We start from the raw sequence: 21,101 nt of genomic DNA on the forward strand, positions 1-21,101 counted from the left end.
TGCACAGCACGCACCTACCGTAGTCCGTGTCTGGGTTTAAAAAAACAAAACTGTAAAACATTGTATAGTAATCCATTAATTTGGGAAAACTTCCACACCACACCCGCCATAAGGAACACATACACTCTCATGAATATATATGCCTCTTTCCCACCCCGACCTACCACTCCAGCTCTGGAAACACAGACAGGTAGCTCATGCCTGGTGTTTACTTACGATTTGTAATTTCCATCCAACTCTACACGACCCCTATATATCGTTTCCCCGAAGTGTCCTGAATCCCATTTCACAATGTCAGAATAATGCAGCCCAATACAAAATTGCACAATGACTTTGACATGAAATTCAAAGAATGTTCTTTCTTTTTCATTTTAACAGAAATTTTAAACAATAAAAATGTGATACTCCTAATATCAAACAGCATACAGAAAGATGGTAGTCACTGTTAGGTCTCATCACGACATGTCATCTTCTTCATTCAGACTTACAGATGGCAGTGCAGCTCCTTGCTCTAAACAGGTCAAGCCCCTCTTCCGCCATTTCCGACGGATTGACTCCTGCCTGCAGCCACGGGTAGCCTTCAGGGGTTCAGATGAAAGTAAGTTTCCTATTCTTTACACAATTTTGCCTAATTTTCTAAACAGTGACTGCATAATAGGAAAGCTGTAACTTCAACTCTGAACCATTGCCACTGTCACAGTGTCTGCCTATTGGTGTAAGGTGTTGTCAAATGCCACTTCATGCATATTCTCTGCATCCGTTATAACCATGCCACCCTTCGGTAAAAGCTGGCCTCTATTGCTGTACTTTGTCATTCTATAGTGGATTTTTGTTATTGTACTTCATTCAATTCTGACAGTGTCATCCATTTTATCTTGCTGTCAGTCTTCTGCAGGGTCTACATGCCCGACCATTCCTATGTTACCATTCGGAGTCGCCTCTCTGCATCAGTATCTGATATCCTCACCTCTGTCTCAGAAAAGCTGCAGTATTCGGAAGAGCAGGGACAGAGAGAGGAGCCTCTTATTTTGGTGGCTGTTACCAGTGCTGGTGGTGAGTGGAGTTGGCATTACTCCCCTTGTTATTATGATGAGGAGAAAGAGAGTATCTGTCTTATTTTATATACATGTGATATCCCAAATATATCATATAGAGACTTGCCTCTGTTACTATATAGACTGATTTTGGTACTATGTGATAGACAGGTGCATTGTGTATTTGATCGAGAGACTGTTATTATGTATGGTGAGGAGACTGATTCCTGTGCTATGTCGGGATGACACAATTGCTGTATGTGATGGGAAGCTGATACTGCTAATGTATGGTGAGGAGACTGATTCCTGTGCTATGTCGGGATGGCACAATTACTGTATGTGATGGGAAGCTGATACTGCTAATGTATGGTGAGGAGACTGATTCCTGTGCTATGTCGGGATGGCACAATTACTGTATGTGATGGGAAGCTGACACTGCTAATGTATGGTGAGGAGACTGATTCCTGTGCTATGTCGGGATGGCACAATTACTGTATGTGATGGGAAGCTGACACTGCTAATGTATGGTGAGGAGACTGATTCCTGTGCTATGTCAGGATGACACAATTGCTGTATGTGATGGGAAGCTGATACTGCTAATGTATGGTGAGGAGACTGATTCCTGTGCTATGTCGGGATGACACAATTGTTGTATGTGATGGGAAGCTGATACTGCTAATGTAGGGTGAGGAGACTGATTCTTGTGCTATACTAGGTTGGCACAATTACTGTAAGTGATGGGAAGCTGTTACTGCTAATGTATGGTGAGGAGACTGATTCCTGTGCTATGTCGGGATGGCACAATTACTGTATGTGATGGGAAGATGATACTGCTAATGTATGGTGAGGAGACTGATTCTTGTGCTATCCTAGGTTGGCACAATTACTGTAAGTGATGGGAAGCTGTTACTGCTAATGTATGGTGAGGAGACTGATTCCTGTGCTATGTCGGGATGGCACAATTACTGTATGTGATGGGAAGATGATACTGCTAATGTATGGTGAGGAGACTGATTCTTGTGCTATCCTAGGTTGGCACAATTACTGTAAGTGATGGGAAGCTGTTACTGCTAATGTATGGTGAGGAGACTGATTCCTGTGCTATGTCGGGATGGCACAATTACTGTATGTGATGGGAAGATGATACTGCTAATGTATGGTGAGGAGACTGATTCTTGTGCTATCCTAGGTTGGCACAATTACTGTAAGTGATGGGAAGCTGATACTGCTAATGTAAGGTGAGGAGACTGATTCTTGTGCTATGTCGGGATGGCACAATTACTGTATGTGATGGGAAGCTGATACTGCTAATGTATGGTGAGGAGACTGATTCTTGTGCTATGTCGGTATGGCACAATTACTGTAAGTGATGGGAAGCTGATACTGCTAATGTATGGTGAGGAGACTGATTCCTGTGCTATGTCGGGATGACAATTGTTGTATGTGATGGGAAGCTGATACTGCTAATGTCTGGTGAGGAGACTGATTCCTGTGCTATGTCGGGATGGCACAATTACTGTAAGTGATGGGAAGCTGATACTGCTAATGTAAGGTGAGGAGACTGATTCTTGTCCAATGTCGGGATGGCACAATTACTGTAAGTGATGGGAAGCTGATACTGCTAATGTATGGTGAGGAGACTGATTCCTGTGCTATGTCTGGATGGCACAATTACTGTATGTGATGGGAAGCTGATACTACTAATGTATGGTGAGGAGACTGATTCCTGTGCTATGTCGGGATGACACAATTGTTGTATGTGATGGGAAGCTGATACTGCTAATGTATGGTGTGGAGACTGATTCTTGTGCTATCCAGGGGTGGCACAATTACTGTATGTGATGGGAAGCTGATACTGCTAATGTATGGTGAGGAGACTGATTCTTGTGGCATGTCGGTATGGCACAATTACTGTAAGTGATGGGAAGCTGATACTGCTAATGTAAGGTGAGGAGACTGATTCTTGTGCTATCCTGGGGTGGCACAATTACTGTAAGTGATGGGAAGCTGGTACTGCTAATGTATGGTGAGGAGACTGATTCTTGTGCTATGTCGGTATGGCACAATTACTGTAAGTGATGGGAAGCTGATACTGTTAATGTAAGGTGAGGAGACTGATTCTTGTGCTATACTAGGTTGGCACAATTACTGTAAGTGATGGGAAGCTGTTACTGCTAATGTATGGTGAGGAGACTGATTCATGTGCTATGTCGGGATGGCACAATTACTGTATGTGATGGGAAGATGATACTGCTAATGTATGGTGAGGAGACTGATTCTTGTGCTATCCTAGGTTGGCACAATTACTGTAAGTGATGGGAAGCTGTTACTGCTAATGTATGGTGAGGAGACTGATTCCTGTGCTATGTCGGGATGGCACAATTACTGTATGTGATGGGAAGATGATACTGCTAATGTATGGTGAGGAGACTGATTCTTGTGCTATCCTAGGTTGGCACAATTACTGTAAGTGATGGGAAGCTGTTACTGCTAATGTATGGTGAGGAGACTGATTCCTGTGCTATGTCGGGATGGCACAATTACTGTATGTGATGGGAAGATGATACTGCTAATGTATGGTGAGGAGACTGATTCTTGTGCTATCCTAGGTTGGCACAATTACTGTAAGTGATGGGAAGCTGATACTGCTAATGTAAGGTGAGGAGACTGATTCTTGTGCTATGTCGGGATGGCACAATTACTGTATGTGATGGGAAGCTGATACTGCTAATGTATGGTGAGGAGACTGATTCTTGTGCTATGTCGGTATGGCACAATTACTGTAAGTGATGGGAAGCTGATACTGCTAATGTATGGTGAGGAGACTGATTCCTGTGCTATGTCGGGATGACAATTGTTGTATGTGATGGGAAGCTGATACTGCTAATGTCTGGTGAGGAGACTGATTCCTGTGCTATGTCGGGATGGCACAATTACTGTAAGTGATGGGAAGCTGATACTGCTAATGTAAGGTGAGGAGACTGATTCTTGTCCAATGTCGGGATGGCACAATTACTGTAAGTGATGGGAAGCTGATACTGCTAATGTATGGTGAGGAGACTGATTCCTGTGCTATGTCTGGATGGCACAATTACTGTATGTGATGGGAAGCTGATACTACTAATGTATGGTGAGGAGACTGATTCCTGTGCTATGTCGGGATGACACAATTGTTGTATGTGATGGGAAGCTGATACTGCTAATGTATGGTGTGGAGACTGATTCTTGTGCTATCCAGGGGTGGCACAATTACTGTATGTGATGGGAAGCTGATACTGCTAATGTATGGTGAGGAGACTGATTCTTGTGGCATGTCGGTATGGCACAATTACTGTAAGTGATGGGAAGCTGATACTGCTAATGTAAGGTGAGGAGACTGATTCTTGTGCTATCCTGGGGTGGCACAATTACTGTAAGTGATGGGAAGCTGGTACTGCTAATGTATGGTGAGGAGACTGATTCTTGTGCTATGTCGGTATGGCACAATTACTGTAAGTGATGGGAAGCTGATACTGTTAATGTAAGGTGAGGAGACTGATTCTTGTGCTATGTCGGTATGGCACAATTACTGTAAGTGATGGGAAGCTGATACTGCTAATGTATGGTGAGGAGACTGATTCTTGTGCTATGTCGGTATGGCACAATTACTGTAAGTGATGGAAAGCTGATACTGCTAATGTATGGTGATGAGACTGATTCTTGTGCTATCCAGGGGTGGCACAATTACTGTATGTGATGGGAAGCTGATACTGCTAATGTTTGGTGAGGAGACTGATTCTTGTGCTATGTCGGTATGGCACAATTACTGTAAGTGATGGGAAGCTGATACTGCTAATGTAAGGTGAGGAGACTGATTCTTGTGGTATGTCGGGATGGCACAATTACTGTATATGATGGGAAGCTGATACTGCTAATGTATGGTGAGGAGACTGATTCTTGTGCTATGTCGGTATGGCACAATTACTGTAAGTGATGGGAAGCTGATACTGCTAATGTATGGTGAGGAGACTGATTTTTGTGGTATGTCGGGATGGCACAATTACTGTAAGTGATGGGAAACTGATACTGCTAATGTAAGGTGAGGAGACTGATTCTTGTGGTATGTTGGGATGGCACAATTACTGTATGTGATGGGAAGCTGATACTGCTAATGTAAGGTGAGGAGACTGATTCCTGTGCTATGTCGGGATGGCACAATTACTGTAAGTGATGGGAAGCTGGTACTGCTAATGTATGGTGAGGAGACTGATTTTTGTGGTATGTCGGGATGGCACAATTACTGTAAGTGATGGGAAACTGATACTGCTAATGTAAGGTGAGGAGACTGATTCTTGTGGTATGTTGGGATGGCACAATTACTGTATGTGATGGGAAGCTGATACTGCTAATGTAAGGTGAGGAGACTGATTCCTGTGCTATGTCGGGATGGCACAATTACTGTAAGTGATGGGAAGCTGATACTGCTAATGTGTAGTGAGACTAAGGGTGGTATTAAATTAGTTTCGCACCCGCGATAAAGTTTCGCATGCTGGACTTTTCGCCTACATCGCGTATTTTAGCAGCGGAAACTTAACGTGCGCCTACCCGCGATTCACCCTATTCAATTCCAAAAGAACCGAAAACTGCGACACGCGAAGTCAGAACAGGCGGAAAGTGGTGTAAGAATCGGCGAAATCAGCCTGAACCTCCCAAAAAGATGCTGAAACATTGGGGATCAATGTAGTAGTGCCGATTAGTCCTAATAAAACTGTTTTTGGTACTTAAGTTGATACAATTGCCTCTAATTAGCGTCTGTGCACAAGTGGTGTAGAATGGCATAAAGCAGTATTTTTTGTTGAAAATAAATAGTCCTGGCACAATTGGGGAACCTGAAAATGGTTGCTAGCATATTTTAATGTCTCTAAAGTGAAGTATTAAAAAAAGTGAAATTCCACCCTTATAAAAGCACCTGCAATCCCAAAAACACTTGACCCTTTCTTAGAGCACCCCCAGAACCTTAATTCGATAGTTTGCTAATTTGTCCCCCCACTTTGTATTTTTTTGCCCCTAAATTCAATGTTCTTTTTTGGGGTGTTCTTTGCTTGTTTCCTGGAATTTTTGGAAACAGTTGTCCTTTGGGGGCTGTCCCAAGGGTTCTGAGTGGTTTCACCACCTTTGCACCCAAAATAAAAATGTTGCACTTCTTTTCTCCTGCTATTCAAAGGCAAATCTTTTTCGCCTATTACATTGTATTGACTTTCAGCGTACGCGAAAGGCGGGTTGAATTGACTACGGAAATAAGTTTCTGACAGGCGAAAATTCGCAATCGGCGATACTTTTTCTCGGATCTCTGCTTTTCGCTTCTAATTGAATACGGCCCAAAGTCTTGGTCTATACTGCAGTGGCATGATTACTGTATGTGATGGAGGGGTGTGGTGTTGAGGTAGCTGAGAAGGCTTGTATTAGCACTCTATGTCATGCAGAAGTGAGATGATTACTGTATCCCTAAATGCTCATCAGCCTGGTTTTGCCTCTAAAAAATTCTTCTTATATCTTGCGGCTAAATCACCAAAAATGTGCAGGCTATTACATTTGGCCCTATGTGTGGTAAGATATGCAGACTGATATTGTTGCCATATGTAATAAGGAGGCTGGCTCTTGTTTCTTTATTTGATGGACAATTTCATTTAGATGCCTTCTGACTAAATTGCCTTTCTTTGGCTCAATTCGGTGTCTGTGGCAGGGAACCTAGATTGTGAGCTCCACTGAGTTAAATGAAAAAGCCTTCTTTGATTGTACAGCACTGCACAGTGCACAAATATGTTGGCACAATATAAATAAAGCACACAGTAAATCTGGTGGTCTGACTAATTGAAAGGCTGCATTGGATTTGAATGATAGCAGTACCCATCCAATCAGACACTGTCTTTTATTTGGTATGTCAAATCTAAATTCAATGAAACAAAGGAAAATCAAATCAAGCAAATATGTAATGCAAAATAATGTGTACTGAAGATCAGAACCAGAGCTGCAGCATGATATTGGGGGTGGGTAGCATCTCTGGAGTAGGAGTCTGTCACTGCTAGTGAGGATCCGTCACTCTCTGTGCACGTGATTGAATGTGTGTGGAGTGATAGGAGGGAGGGGCTGTCACAGCATGAGCATACATCTGTGCCTGGATGTGTGCGCTGTGTAGGCGGGGGAGTGCGGATAATGCCTCTGTATCTGAGCGGCACCCTGTCAATGCTTGTGAGTGTCAATATATAGTAAAAGGCACTGGCCTAGTATGCTCTTGTGGGCTTTCTTCATAAAGTAAAGAGAATGCTAACATTATTATTTGTTTAGAAAGGGAGGAGGATGTGGCAGCTTCAGCTTTCCTCCATGGCTATATTACTTGATTGGATAAACCGTCTTCTCCTTGTGTCAGGTCCCCTGCAATTATAATTCAGAAATGCTACAGTTATTGCTAACAAATGACCTAATGTACCTTGTCATAGAACATTTTCCCCATCCCAGCTGGACTGTAGCGGGGGAAAGTGGAGGAAAGACAGCGCTGGTCAGTGGCTAATAAGTATACTGGGCATGGTCCTTACTGGAAGCTCTCTTAGATGTTTAAAGGGCAGCACTTTTTTTAAAACTATTTATTTAGTTAGTTAATTAACCAATGCTCCTCAGATAGCATGTCCTCTGTAATACTAGTAAGTGTCAGGTAAGCATTTTTATAATACCTTTTTGACCCTGGAACTTGGGCACCCTGGTCAGAAGAGGGAATTTCCTTATAGGCCTCTGTTTGTCCTCATGTTGACATGGCTCTGTGGATTAACTGGCATAGCCAATATATAACAGGATTCTGACACCTCTTTATGTGTGTGGTAGCCTGATGTCTCTGTTTCTTATCATGCTCAGTCTCCTACTCTCTCTGCTCTCAGACAAGGTTCTCCTGAAGCCGGATGATGGCTGTATCTTCACCACGCTGGGCATTAACAGTCACTTGTTTGCATGCAGTCGGGATGAGCTGCGTTCTTTGGTGAGAACACATTTTTCACTTTGCACATGCACAGGAGAGTATTTCGCCATTTTTGTGAGAAAATAATAATTATACAGTAAAGAATGGGCCGAATGCAGGGATTATGCCATGACCAGTTTTTATAATTGTACACATATTTTAGAAATAAAGATGTTGGACTAAAGATAGAGTATTGTAATGGTCTACATTTTCCAATGAGTAACTCACATTGGACATAATGATGACTATAAAAAAATATTTGTGTAAAGCTTAGGATAGACAAAAATACTATGTTTTGAAAAATCTGAGCCAGTCATGTTCTTAAAACTTAAATTTTTTTATGTTGATATATTGTATAATATCTTACAAAGATGCCATTTCTGCTCAGGTCCCCTTGCCAGAAGAGGTTCAGTTGCCCCCTGAGGATTCTCATATTCATCGAATTGAGGCAGAGGATCTGGCCAATCACCTGAGTGCTTTTCACTGGGAACTCTTCAGTTGTGTACATGAGGTGAGTCATTCAGGCTACAGTAAGTATCCACTGCTGGTGTCCATCTCCCACTAATAATTTACAACAGGCATGCCAAATGGTAGCTCAGTCCTCGATTGGCTGCTCAGTGGAGACTCGATGTCACTAAATGTACAAGCTGTGGGAGAGCAATGTGCTTATGTTTATTAATAAAAATGTTAACTTTTGGAAATTCGTTAAGTTTTACTATAAGATAAAATACTACAAACCCTTTGGCTTGTTACTCCCCCTGGATCCAGCAAGAGCTCTAAAAGGAAAATGGTCCGGTGATGCACTTCTTTTCTCCTATGGCTGCTTGCCTGTGTTAACAACAGGTAGTGGTGTTTTCCATGCATTCAGAAGGTCAGGTCACAGACAATGGGTGTCATTAATACCGCTATATTTCTGAAGGGAGCTTACCCTAGTAAGAGAGGCTTTTGGGGTTACCAAATTGGTGAAAATGGCTGGCACCAGGTAATTAACTTTCTGTATTATTATGGCTACACGGATGGTATAAAGGTTAGAATTAATTACTCACCGTTATCGAAAACCTCTAGACTAGAGCTAGAGAAGAAATTCCCTTTCTGGGGCACTCTTGGAAAAAATTTATATTGTATGAAATGATTAATGTATTAAAATGTAACCTTTATTTGTATTACTTAAAACAAAAGGGATATAGTATAGACTCCAAACAATTTTTTCAACATAATGGTGGGTCTCCCAGTATTCAAATTAACATATATTGCTTAATAATCTGCAAAGATGTAAAAGTCTGGTGATAATGACTTGGCGAAAATGATTATCAGCACTCACTGTGGTTTACAAATAACAGAAACATTATATAAGGACTAAAAGTGTCCCCCCAAAAGAGTGCTGTGGCAGTTTTTACCTAAGGAATAAGTACTTCCTAATTATTGTATAAATACCTATAATAAGGCACTAGGTCAGATATTCCCAATTATCCGTATTTCAAGGCCAAGTAAATAGTTTTTTAATGAAATAAATATTGCACTTGGCCCGTTGATAGGTATTAAAAAGGAGGTCAAAATATTACATCCATCAAACTAATGAGCCCTGCAGAATAGTGTCTATGCTCTACTTACGTAGTGGTAATGTCATAGATAAAAGTACAGACTGTTGTATACCAGATAATTATTACACTTTGCCCAGCATTGTATTACCAGTTTGTCTTAAGTGAGACAATAAATGCTGTAGTCAGACTATTATTGCACTTGCCCCATTTGTTGCGTATTATACCAATAAATCAAACCAATAATATCAACATCAAACTCGTGAGTACTGTAGTATCTATACACTACGTACATTTGGATAATATCATGGATGGATGTACAAAATGTATTATATACAGGAAACTAATTGCACTTAGCCCAGTATATATGTTAAAAGTAACTACCAATGTAGCCTATACAACCAAGATAAAATGGGTAGAGCCTGAATATCTGGACTGCTGTGCCTGTATCTCTAATTTTTACCCAGCTGCTGGTAGAGAAAATCAGGTTAAAACAATGTACATGAATAATCGCATTTAAATATCATATACCAGCTTAGTCTACAGTCTGATCCCAAGATAAAAAGTAAAAGTGTAGGTGAAGTACAGCACCTATGTCCAAGTCACCTTGGCTGTCTGGGGTCTTCACTGAGCGGACCCCAGATGAGAGAGGGACCCTGGGCAGTGCCGATGGAAAGAACAGTAGGTGGGAGGACACTGTCCCGTGTGTGGTGTTAGGCGATCCTTGGTGTCTGTGCAGCACAAGGATCGGATGCACCACCGGGAGAAGTCGGTACCCACTGGAAAATAAATACCTGTAACAGAGGGATTCAGGGCCTGATTCAGTCCCGCTCGTGAGCGCACAGCGCTCCCAAGCGGGTCGATGGTCCCCTACTGCGCATGCACGAGCCCCAGCGAGCAACGGCAGCTTCGTCGCTCCTGGGCTCACTACGAGACGGGGCAGCTGTCGATATTGATTGACAGCACGCCCGTTTTGTAGGCGGGGAGGGGGGGTGGCTGTGCAAACGGAGGCGTTCCCGAAGGAACGCCTGCCGTTTGGGGGCGGCCCCACTGATATCACGGGTGATGTCAGTGGTGAGCTTCCGGTTCTATTAGAGCCGGAAGCCCACTGGGGCTTGCGGCAGACGAGACCCTACTACAAGGGTCTCGTCACAAGCCCGATGGTCGTGATGGTCGAGACCATCGCGACCATCACCTGGCCGCTCGTAAAAGCTGTCGGTGGTCACCCACAGCTTAGCGAGCGGCCAGGAGGCCGGCTCCAATAAAAATAAAAACGCCCTGATTCAGAGCGAGCACTCTGAAAGAGCGTCTGGCTTTGAATCAGGGCCTCAGACCATTCCTGCTGGTAGAACTGCCATGTGCTGCTCCCCGCAGCATTATCACCAGACATTTACATATTTTCAGATTATTAAGCAATATATGTTAATTTGAATATTGGGAGACTCACCATTATGTTGAAAAACTTTTTTTGAGTCTATACTATATTCCTTTTGTTTTAGGTAATACAAACAAATAAAGGTTAAGTTTTAATACATTAATCATTTCTAACAATATAAATTTTTTCCAAGAGTGCCCCGGAAAGGGAATTTCTTCCCTAGCTCTAGTCTAGAGGTTTTTGATAACGTTGAGTATGTTATATACTTTATCCCAGGGAGCACCACCAACACATATATTAAAACAATATATTATAATAATAGTTGGTTCTATAATTGTTTGCAGTTTTCCTGTGCTGGATCAAATTGTTTTGTTTTTCATAGAATTAATACCTCACAGCACTGAGGGCCTGATTCAGAGCCGGACGCTCTGACCAGAGCGCTCGCTCTGAATCAGGGCCCTCCTACCTCAACTTGGAGCGGCCTCTTGGACGCTCGCATAGCTGTGGGTTACCACCCACAGCTATAGCGAGCGTCCATGATGATGGTCGCGATGGTCAAGACCATCGCGACCATCGGGCTTGCGACGAGACCCTGCGGTAGGGTCTCGCTGCCGCAAGCCCTGGAGTGATTTTGGCTCTATCAGAGCCAAAATCACTCCCACTGACATCACTACTGATGTCAGTGGGGCCGGACCCAGACGGTAGGCGTTATATGTATATACATGTGGTACCGAATATGAGTTTGGTATAAATTATCTACCGTAAACGGAGAGACAGGGTCTAGATAAACACTAAGGGGTAAATTTACTAAAATTCGTGTTGGTCCGAGATTGCTATCTCGGGTGAAAATATAACTTTTTTGCTTATCTGGAATTTACTATCATTAAACTTGTGTGATTTTTTTTCATCTTTTGGGGGTGAAATCGGGTGTGTTAATGCCGCAAATTCAGCCGTTTTTTTCACTAGAAATGATTTCACCATCCGTTCAAATCGGAAGTACTTTTCATTCACTGTAGTCTAAATCGGGAATTTACCATTATTCGTTTTGCTCTATTCGGCCGTTTTTACTGCCAAATCGGGGAGTCAATAGAAGTTTCAAATACACCACCTCCTGAGCTGCGAGATTCCATCAAACATACACAAATCAGTGTGATTTGTGTATGTTTAATAATGAAAAGTGTGTTTTTAGGGTTCATTTTTTGGAAAAAATTTATGTGGAGTCCGCCCCAAAAGCCTAACTAGCCCCGAACTGGTCAGCCAGTCCTGGTTCAGAAAATTACGGGGAACAAAATGTGTAGGATTCCACCGTAATTTAAGAACCATCACCTGGCTGCAGGGCCAGTGCTGGTTTTAAATATAGGGGGAAAAAATGCGTAGGGGTCCCCCTATATTTAAAACCAGCACTGGACCCAAACCGACCAGGGTGTAATGCCATAGCTAGGGGACCCTATTACTGGGTCTCCATGGCCAAAGCATTCTCACCCCAAGCCGGTCAGGCCAAGCCGGGGATCTCAGGGGCGGTAAGGACCCCCCAAAATAGGGGTCCCCTTCTCCCGAAACCCCAGGCTTGGTTTGAAGCCCGGGGCTCTTCCCCGCACCCCTGGAGCGGTGGGTACAGGGGTAATAAAGTGTTAAATAGTATTAAACTATTGTATTTTACAGTGGAACTACAGGTGCCAGCATGCCTGCCCTTTGGCACTTGTGGAACTACAAGTGCCAGCAGGCGGCTGGCACCCATACACCCACTGTAAAATAAATAGTTAAAAAAAGACAGAACACACTCACCATATATAGTACAGCTTTAATACTCACCTACCTATCCCATTCACACATACTTACCTACTACCAGTTGGTCTGTCCCCTTGTCCCATGTAGAATCCGATGGGAGTACCTGGAAAAAAGATGTGATACTCACCTCCATCCTCGCGCTGGTCTCCGTAGCATCCAGGGGTCTTGGCAACAAAACAAACCAAAAAAAACAATCCCATATGGACAAGTATTGCTATGTGCGTTGTCACACACAGTAATACTTCGCGAATGATAGCTGACGGGCCTCCTCGGGAATTCCCTCGGGCCGCCAGCCAATCAGGCCGCTTTATATGTTGCTTCCGCTCATTGGCTGGTTACACGTGGGTGTATATTGCCCGTACTTGCTGATTCCTTATACACATAATATATTCTGTTACTGCAGAGTTTTGTAGTAGTAATGGCACAATCTGTTTAATGCTTCAAAAGTACAATAAAATGTGAACTAAAATGTGAGTTAAAAAACTAGTGTAAAGGAGCTCTGATTATGTGAGACGCTGATCACCGCGTTGGAAGGGCTGCGCCACAGAACAGCTCACAACAAAGTAACCATTTGGGACAGCTGCAGGTGGACCTCAGATCCAGTGGGGTTATTCAGAGAACAGGCCCCTCGGCAGGCGGAGTGTCAGGTAGCAGCACACTTATGAAATAGGGAGTGGCTGAGTTAATGTAGAAAGCTATGAGTTTAAAGAGCTAATGTCTTGGCTATGGCTGGTTTGGTAGATATAGTCTTGTGACAAGGTAAGTCTCCCACTGCCTCAGGACTTACATTTTTACTTGACAAATCCCCCTCTGCCTCTCACATACTGTATTATCTCTCTCTGTCTCCCACTCTCTATCTCTCTCTCTCACTCTCTCTCCACTCTCTCTCATCTGCCTCACTCTCTTTCGCCTCCTTTTCTCTCCTCCTTCTCCCTCTCAGCAATGCGTTAATAAGCCTGTGAAAAAAGCAGTGTGTGTGTGTTGTTGAATTACAAATAGGGATAAAATAAGGTGCTAAAAATAGCCTTCAAGCATAATGATTAGTATCTCCAAAAATAAGGTCTTCAATAGCTGCAAGAGTGTAACAATTTCACAGCTGAGAGTGTAACAACTTAGCTTGTTGAGAACAAAGAAAAACAATTTATACATTACTGAGAAAATTTCTAATATGACAGTGATATAAGCCATAGAACCTATCAGGTCTTTTATTTTATTGGACTGACTTGATCTAGGCTGATGAAAGCTAACCTGCGATTGGCTGCTATGGGTACTAATTTCAACATGCTAGTATAATAAACCTTAATGTGCTGCTTCATATATACCTTTTACATAACATTTGGGTTTATGGATTTTTTTAATGCTTAAAAAAACAAAAACAAACAAAAAACAAAAACAATAAACAATTCAGAACATTGAAGTTTATAGTAATTTGTGCACCATTAGTTTACAAATGCACATAACCAGCAGTGGCTCCTACCCTCTTAAGCTGGCCACACACGGCACGATATAGGTGCTATATCGTGCCGTGTATGGACACGATATCGTACATGATATTGTGCTGCGCGCTTCCGCAGGATCGTACATTGCATTCCCAGATCTTCCCGCAGGCTCTTCAGATCTGAGATGCAATGTACGATCCCATTCAGATGGAGGAGGAGGGATTCGGCATATCATGCGGTCAGTGGGGACTGCCCGACTCGGTGCACCTTTATACTAGAGGGGCTCCCCGTGCTGCATTCTGGAAAATAGACTGTTCCGGCTGGACCCTGGTGTCTGCACAATGGATCTGACAGGTGCCAGGACTGGGGCATGCGCATATGCAGCAGTGGGACTGGCGCATGCACGCACACACCGGCTTCTAGGGAGAGCATTAGACTCTGTGCCTCTGTCCTAGGTGGTACCATCATTCTTGGTTGATACCCTAGAATCCACTACTCATAGTAAAATTGTGATACTGAATTAAAATATCCAGCGTGTCAGGATGCGGCCTGGGATCGGCCGTTACTCACCGCGGCGACGGCGTCCTTGATTTCCCAGGCGGTCTGACGCCAGGTGCCCCCGTCAGGTGGCATGCTGAGTATTCTCCCTGGGGTCTGCTAGGACTTCCACGCGTGCGTCTTGGTTCCCACGGTGGCGGTCATGGGCGCAGCCATGTTGATCTGTATCACCTGACTTGTCCTTCATCCAGTGGTAGCCTTGCCAGCGTTCAGCTGACTCTCTCCTCCTATGGACAGCTACCTAAGGGTATAAAGCAGGACTCCAGGAAACAGGAAGTGGCCTGTATAACTTTGCTTCATTACTCCAGTGACTGTGCCTATTACATCGCTCCAGGCTCCACGCTGAGATATTCTCCAGTGCTATTCCACATCTGGATCTCCAGTGTGCTATTTCAGCTCTCACTCTGATTCCTAGTGTTATGTATTGCAGCTCACACGCTGATTCCTAGGGGTAAATTTACTAAAGTGAGAGTTTTTAGAAGTGAGTTTTAGAAGAGATTTTGCCCATAGCAACCTATCAGATTCTAGCTATTATCTTCTAGAAGGTGCTAGTAAAATGTTAAGTAGAATCTGATTGGTTGCTATGGGCAACATCTCTTCTAAAACTCACTTCTAAAATCTCTCACTTTAGTAAATTTACCCCCAGTTCCCACGTAACTTGTTTTGTTTTTTTGAAAAGTCCCGGGGATGCTATGTAGAGCAGCGCCAGGATGTAGGTGAGTATACGATTTTTTTTGCAGGTCATTCCTCACGGATTACTACTGGAGAAGTGGACAAACTGGCTGGTACAGGTAAGTATGTGTGATTGATGTATGTGTGTAATAAACTTGTACTATCTAAGGTGTGTGTGTTTTGTTTTTATTTAACTATTTAATTTACAGTGGGGGTACGGGTACGTGCCAAAGGGCAGGCATGCTGGCACCTGTAGTTCCACTGTAAAATACAATAGTTTTCTACTATTCTTCTTTTGACCCTGAAATCCCCGGCTTGGGCTGATAATGCTTTGGCCACGGAGCCACGGTAATAGGGTTTCCGGGCTGTGGCATTACACCCTACGCAATTTTTTTCCCCCTATATTTAAAACCAGGACTGGCTCCTGAGGCTGGTCTTGGCTTCTAAATTACGGTGGAACCCTACTCATTTTGTTCCCCGTTATTTCTGGATCCAGGACTGGCTGGCAAGTCCGGGGCTGGTTAACCTTTAGGAGGGGGGGGATCCTATGTTATTTTTTTTCTAACATTTAACCCATTTTTTAACAGCCTAGAACACAAGCAGCCTTCACATATCTCACTGATATGGGCAGGCTGCTTGCTCGGGAGAGTTTTGCGGAGAGAAGACACTGCAATCTCGGGTGAGTAATCTCCTGCAAAACGTGCTACTCGGGGGATATATCTCGTTTTGCTTCACCATCGGCCATCTGACTCTTAGCTAAACTCACTTCTTGGCAAATTTGAGAGTTTCAGGAGCCTCAAATCACCCGAGTTTCGGCGAAGCTAGTCGAGTTAAAAGAAAAAAGCAAACTCAACCAGCCTCAATTCTTAGTAAATTTACCCCCTTCAGTGCTAATCCAGTGCCTGGCTCTCCAGTGTATACCCAGTACTGATTTCAAATATTCTACTACAGTGCTTCACCTGCGTCTGGATCACCAGTGTGTGTACTCAGTACATCATCCGTGTACTGATTTCAAGTATTATCCTTCAATACTTATCCTGCCTCTAGATCACCAGTGACACTCAAGTGCTTTCCCAATCCTGCATCTGGTTCTCCAGTGTATCCTCTATGTGTTATCCTCCAGTGTATCCGCTACGTGTTATCCTCCAGTGTATCCTCTACTGTTATCCAGTGTGTCCTCTACGTGTTATCCTCCAGTGTATCCTCTACGTGTTATCCTCCAGTGTGTCCTCTACGTGTTATCCTCCAGTGTATCCTCTACGTGTTATCCTCCAGTGTATCCTCTACGTGTTATCCTCCAGTTTATCCTCTACGTCTTATCCTCCAGTGTATCCTCTACATGTTATCCTCCAGTGTATCCTCTACGTGTTATCCTCCAGTGTGTTCTCTACGTGTTATCCTCCAGTGTATTCTCTACGTGTTATCCTTCAGTGTATTCTCTACGTGTTATCCTCCAGTTTATCCTCTACGTCTTATCCTTCAGTGTATCCTCTACATGTTATCCTCCAGTGTATCCTCTACGTGTTATCCTCCAGTGTGTTCTCTACGTGTTATCCTCCAGTGTATTCTCTACATGTTATCCTCCAGTGTATTCTCTACGTGTTATCCTCCAGTGTATTCTCTACGTGTTATCCTCCAGTTTATCCTCTACGTCTTATCCTCCAGTGTATCCTCTACATGTTATCCTCCAGTGTATCCTCTACGTGTTATCCTCCAGTGTGTTCTCTATGTGTTATCCTCCAGTGTATTCTCTACATGTTATCCTCCAGTGTATCCTCTACGTGTTATCCTCCAGTGTGTTCTCTACGTGTTATCCTCCAGTGTATTCTCTACGTGTTATCCTCCAGTGTATCCTCTACGTGTTATCCTCCTGTGTATTCTCTACGTGTTATCCTCCAGTGTATCCTCTACGTGTTATCCTCTAGTGTAGAGGTTCCCAAACGCGGTCCTCAAGGCTCCCCAACAGTCCAGGTTTTAGAGTTATCCAGGGTTGAGCACAGGTGACTTGATTAGTATCTGTCAGTTTGATTTAACCACCTGTGCTTAAGCATGGATATATCTAAAACCTGAACTGTTGTGGAGCCTTGAGGACCGCGTTTGGGAACCTCTGCTCTAGTGTATCCTCTACGTGACATTATCCAGTGTATCCTCTATGTGATTCTTCCAGTGTATTCTCTATGTGACCCTACTAGTGTATTCTCCACGTGTCATCCTTCAGTGTATAATTCCCAGTGTATTCTCCAGTGCAAGTTGTTATTATATTCAACCCTGCCACCTTGTCTCATGTTAGTTTCCGGGTACCTGACCAGAGGGCCGCGTCCTGCTCACTAGGTGCCACGAAGCCCAAATCCCAAATGCAGGGGTCACTGGTGAAAACCACCAGTGGGTTAGACTTCCGCGCCTTTGGTCAGGTCTCGCCAACACTCGGATATAGCTAAGGAAGAAGACAGACCTACTTCCTCCTAATCTGCTGTCACTCCACACCCTAGTACCCTGACTTCCAGTCCTCCTATCGAGGTTCCCAGTGCGTGGTCGTGACACAGCGTAGCTAACTTTTTAAAGAGGTTGGGACATCCCACCCCGCCTTTCTAGAGGGCACTAATTTGTGATGCTGCACAGTGCCAGTTGCAGACTTGGGCAGAAAAAAACACTTCCCTGCTGGAGGACTTTGTAAAATTATTCAATTAAATCTACAATGGACATCAGTGTGGCATAAATGTAGTTCCTAATTACATGGCGCCTACTTACAGTATCTCAGGTGCTGTATATTTCCATCCATAGCTGTCTGAATACAAAGGACAGGTCCGGTTCTTCAGCATGAAGTTTGTCGCCTACCCAGCCTTACAGCAGCAAAAGAAATGTGGTAATTGCGGATGAATTGCAACAAGGGGAGGTACTATATAAAATAAAGTTTCTTATTTTAATTAAAATGTTCAAATGCAAATATAATAAAATGGAACATGAAAGCAGTGTAAATCTTGGTCTAGTGGGCCCCGATAAAGCTAGACGGTGACAAATACAATTCATGACTTAGGGCCTGATTCAGACCTGCTCGTGAGAGCACATCACTCGCAAGCGGGTCGATGTTCCCCCACTGTGCATGCGCCGCCTCCGGCGTGCGCATGCACGAGCCCCAGGAACGCCTGGCGTTTGTGGGTGGCCCTACTGACATCACTCGTGATGTAAGTAGTGGACTTCCTGCTCTATTAGAGCAGGAAGTCCACTCGGCCTGGAGGCCGAAACAATTTTTTTTTAAAAAGCCCTGATTCAGAGCGAGCGCTCGCAACCAGCGAGCGCCTCTGAATCAGGCCCTTAGTGAAATAAGCTATACTTCACTATGCTGCACTAAATACAGAATTGCATTCTCATACATGCCTGTGTTAACAGGCTGACAGGTATATATAATAAGGCTGTGTGAAGGGCAATCTGTCTATGGTTGCCTTTTTTTTTCTATGCTAGTCATCTGTGAATAAGACTAAAATGACTTAAGGTGTTAAAACAGACTTTTGCAATCCAAGGGGTTAAATAATACCCCTTTTCCACCAAAATTCCGGGTCTGACCCAGAGTTGGAACAGAGGCCCTGATTCAGAGCCGGATGCTCTGACAGAGCGCTCGCTCTGAATCAGGGCCGTCCTTCTTGATTTTTAGAGCGGCCTCCTGGCCGCTCGTATAGCTGTGGGTGACCACCCACAGCTATAGCGAGCGGCCAGGAAGTTGGTCGCGATGGTCTTGACCATCGCGATCATCGGGCTTGCGACGAGACCCTTGTGGTAGGGTCTCGTTGCCGCAAGCCCTAGAGTGCTTTCGGCTCAAACAGAGCCGAAAGCACTCCCACTAACATCCCTTGTGATGTCAGTGGGGCCGGCCCCAGACGGTAGGCGTTCCCATGGGAACGCCTCCGTCTGGGCAGCCACGCCCCCGGCACGCCCACCAAAGGGGGCGTGCCGTCACTCAACATCGACAGCACGCCCCCTGTGGTGCGAGACCCGGAGCGAAGGTTTGCCCGTCGCTATCCGGGTCTCGCACATGCGCACGGCGGAGCCGGCTCCGTCGTGCGCATGCGCACTGGGCCAACATCGACCCGGTTGCGAGCGGGTCTGAATCAGGCCCAGAGTTCCTATCTGGTTCAGACCCAGAATTTAGCCGGCGCCGACTCGGGATATACCTGAGTCGGCGCAGCTCACACCGGAGTCGGGTCTGCATAGACCCGGCTTTCCCGGCGTGAAAGTGGACGCTTGGAGATGACGTCATCTCCAAGCGCCACTAAAGCCGGTCCAATCGGCCGGCTAGCAGCGCACTCCAGGTCATCGTGACCCGGAGTGCGCTGTTCTCGCAGCAGGGTTTCATGGGCTATGCCCGTGTTAAACCCTGCTATTTAACTGGGTTGGATTGCCGAGTCACTCGACCCGGCGATCCAACCCTCTCTCCTTTTACACCAGGGAGCTGCCCGGGTTAACCCTGCAATAACCCGGGTTTTAGCTCCGGTGTAAAAGGGGTATAAGAGGTGTACATTTTCTCTGGTGCAGAATTTGCAACCGAGTAAACAATGTTGCACTGCAAGCGGTACAGGTGCATACAATCTTTGCTCTTATACAGTATGTTGTACACATGCATTGTATTTCAGAGCTGGGCTAGGCTGTGCCCACCTTACATTTGTAATTGAGGTTCTGCTTTTTACACCCACCCCCCCCCCCTGCATTATATACAGTTATTGTTGTTCCAGGTGCAGAGTTATTGTCAAATTTGTTTGTTGTAGCTTGCATTGCAACACTTGTTTACATTACCTTATGATATACTTTTACAGATATGTCTCTTACATTGATTAAATATATTTAGTTAAGTTTTTATTACCTAGATTAAGGGTAATGTGATAGTTTGAAGGCCGTTCTTGCAGCCCCTAAATTGCATCAGGTTGCGTATCACTACTGTAAGTACTCCCCAACCCCCTTCCTTAGTAATTAGAAGTCACAAAGTATTCACAAGAATGTTGTGAACTGCAATCATTTTAATGTTTTGGTAAATTCCAAAATAAGCACTGAAAACATTAATCGGATGCAAATCTAAAGTCCAAATTTGGTGCAAGCAGGATACTTGGTGCAAGCATTTACAGCTCCTAAACTTGTGGCTGGTGAATTGTTCGCTGCTAAGAGCAAAGATGTTTGTATTCAGTTTTTCTGCTACCTGATTAAACAAGCCTGGTGTATTTTTATTTTCAATCTTCATGGCCTCAAGGTAGATGGGATTATTGATTAAAGTGTCCGCTGTTGTATGTATGCATCTGTAACTGCTCATGAAGAGGGCAGTAATCATAGATGCTGTTCCAAACATGCTGAGACTGCTGCAGTGATCACTTAGGGCCTGATTCTGAGTTGGAAGCAAAGAATAAAAAGCAAGTAACTGGGGACTGTGGTAAAACTACGCTGCACTGCAAGTGGGGCAGATGTAAAATGTACAGAGAGATTTAGATTTCAGAGGGGCGTGCCCAGGGGTGGATTGGGCAACCGGGAAGAAGGGAAATTTCCCGCTGGGCCGGCCTGGGCTGAGCTGATCCTGTCCCCACCCCTCTCTGTCTGTGTCTCTCTCTATCTTCGCCTCCCCCTTGCCTCTCTGTGGGCCGATTGACACTTCCTGCTAGTAGCACACAGCTGCTATCGGGCACCATGTGCAGAAGCTCATTGCAGGCAGAGGCATAGGCAGAATAATCAGCGGTG

The 21,101-nt window shown here is 44.4% G+C and overlaps 1 protein-coding gene across 1 annotated transcript in view; it reads left to right on the plus strand.

Annotated features, from left to right (window-relative positions):
* Positions 1-21,101, plus strand: part of RAPGEFL1 (Rap guanine nucleotide exchange factor like 1) — an 86,175-nt gene that overhangs the window by 30,160 nt on the left and 34,914 nt on the right. Inside the window, exons 5-8 of the mRNA XM_088474641.1 lie at positions 483-598; positions 886-1,053; positions 7,943-8,040; positions 8,408-8,530. Coding sequence (XP_088330767.1) covers positions 483-598; positions 886-1,053; positions 7,943-8,040; positions 8,408-8,530 — 505 coding nt within the window. The remainder of the gene's footprint in view (positions 1-482; positions 599-885; positions 1,054-7,942; positions 8,041-8,407; positions 8,531-21,101) is intronic.

Source organism: Taudactylus pleione, unplaced genomic scaffold, assembly GCF_031769625.1.
Source record: "Taudactylus pleione unplaced genomic scaffold, aTauple2 ptg000155l, whole genome shotgun sequence".
Classification (NCBI taxonomy): Eukaryota; Metazoa; Chordata; class Amphibia; order Anura; family Myobatrachidae; genus Taudactylus; species Taudactylus pleione.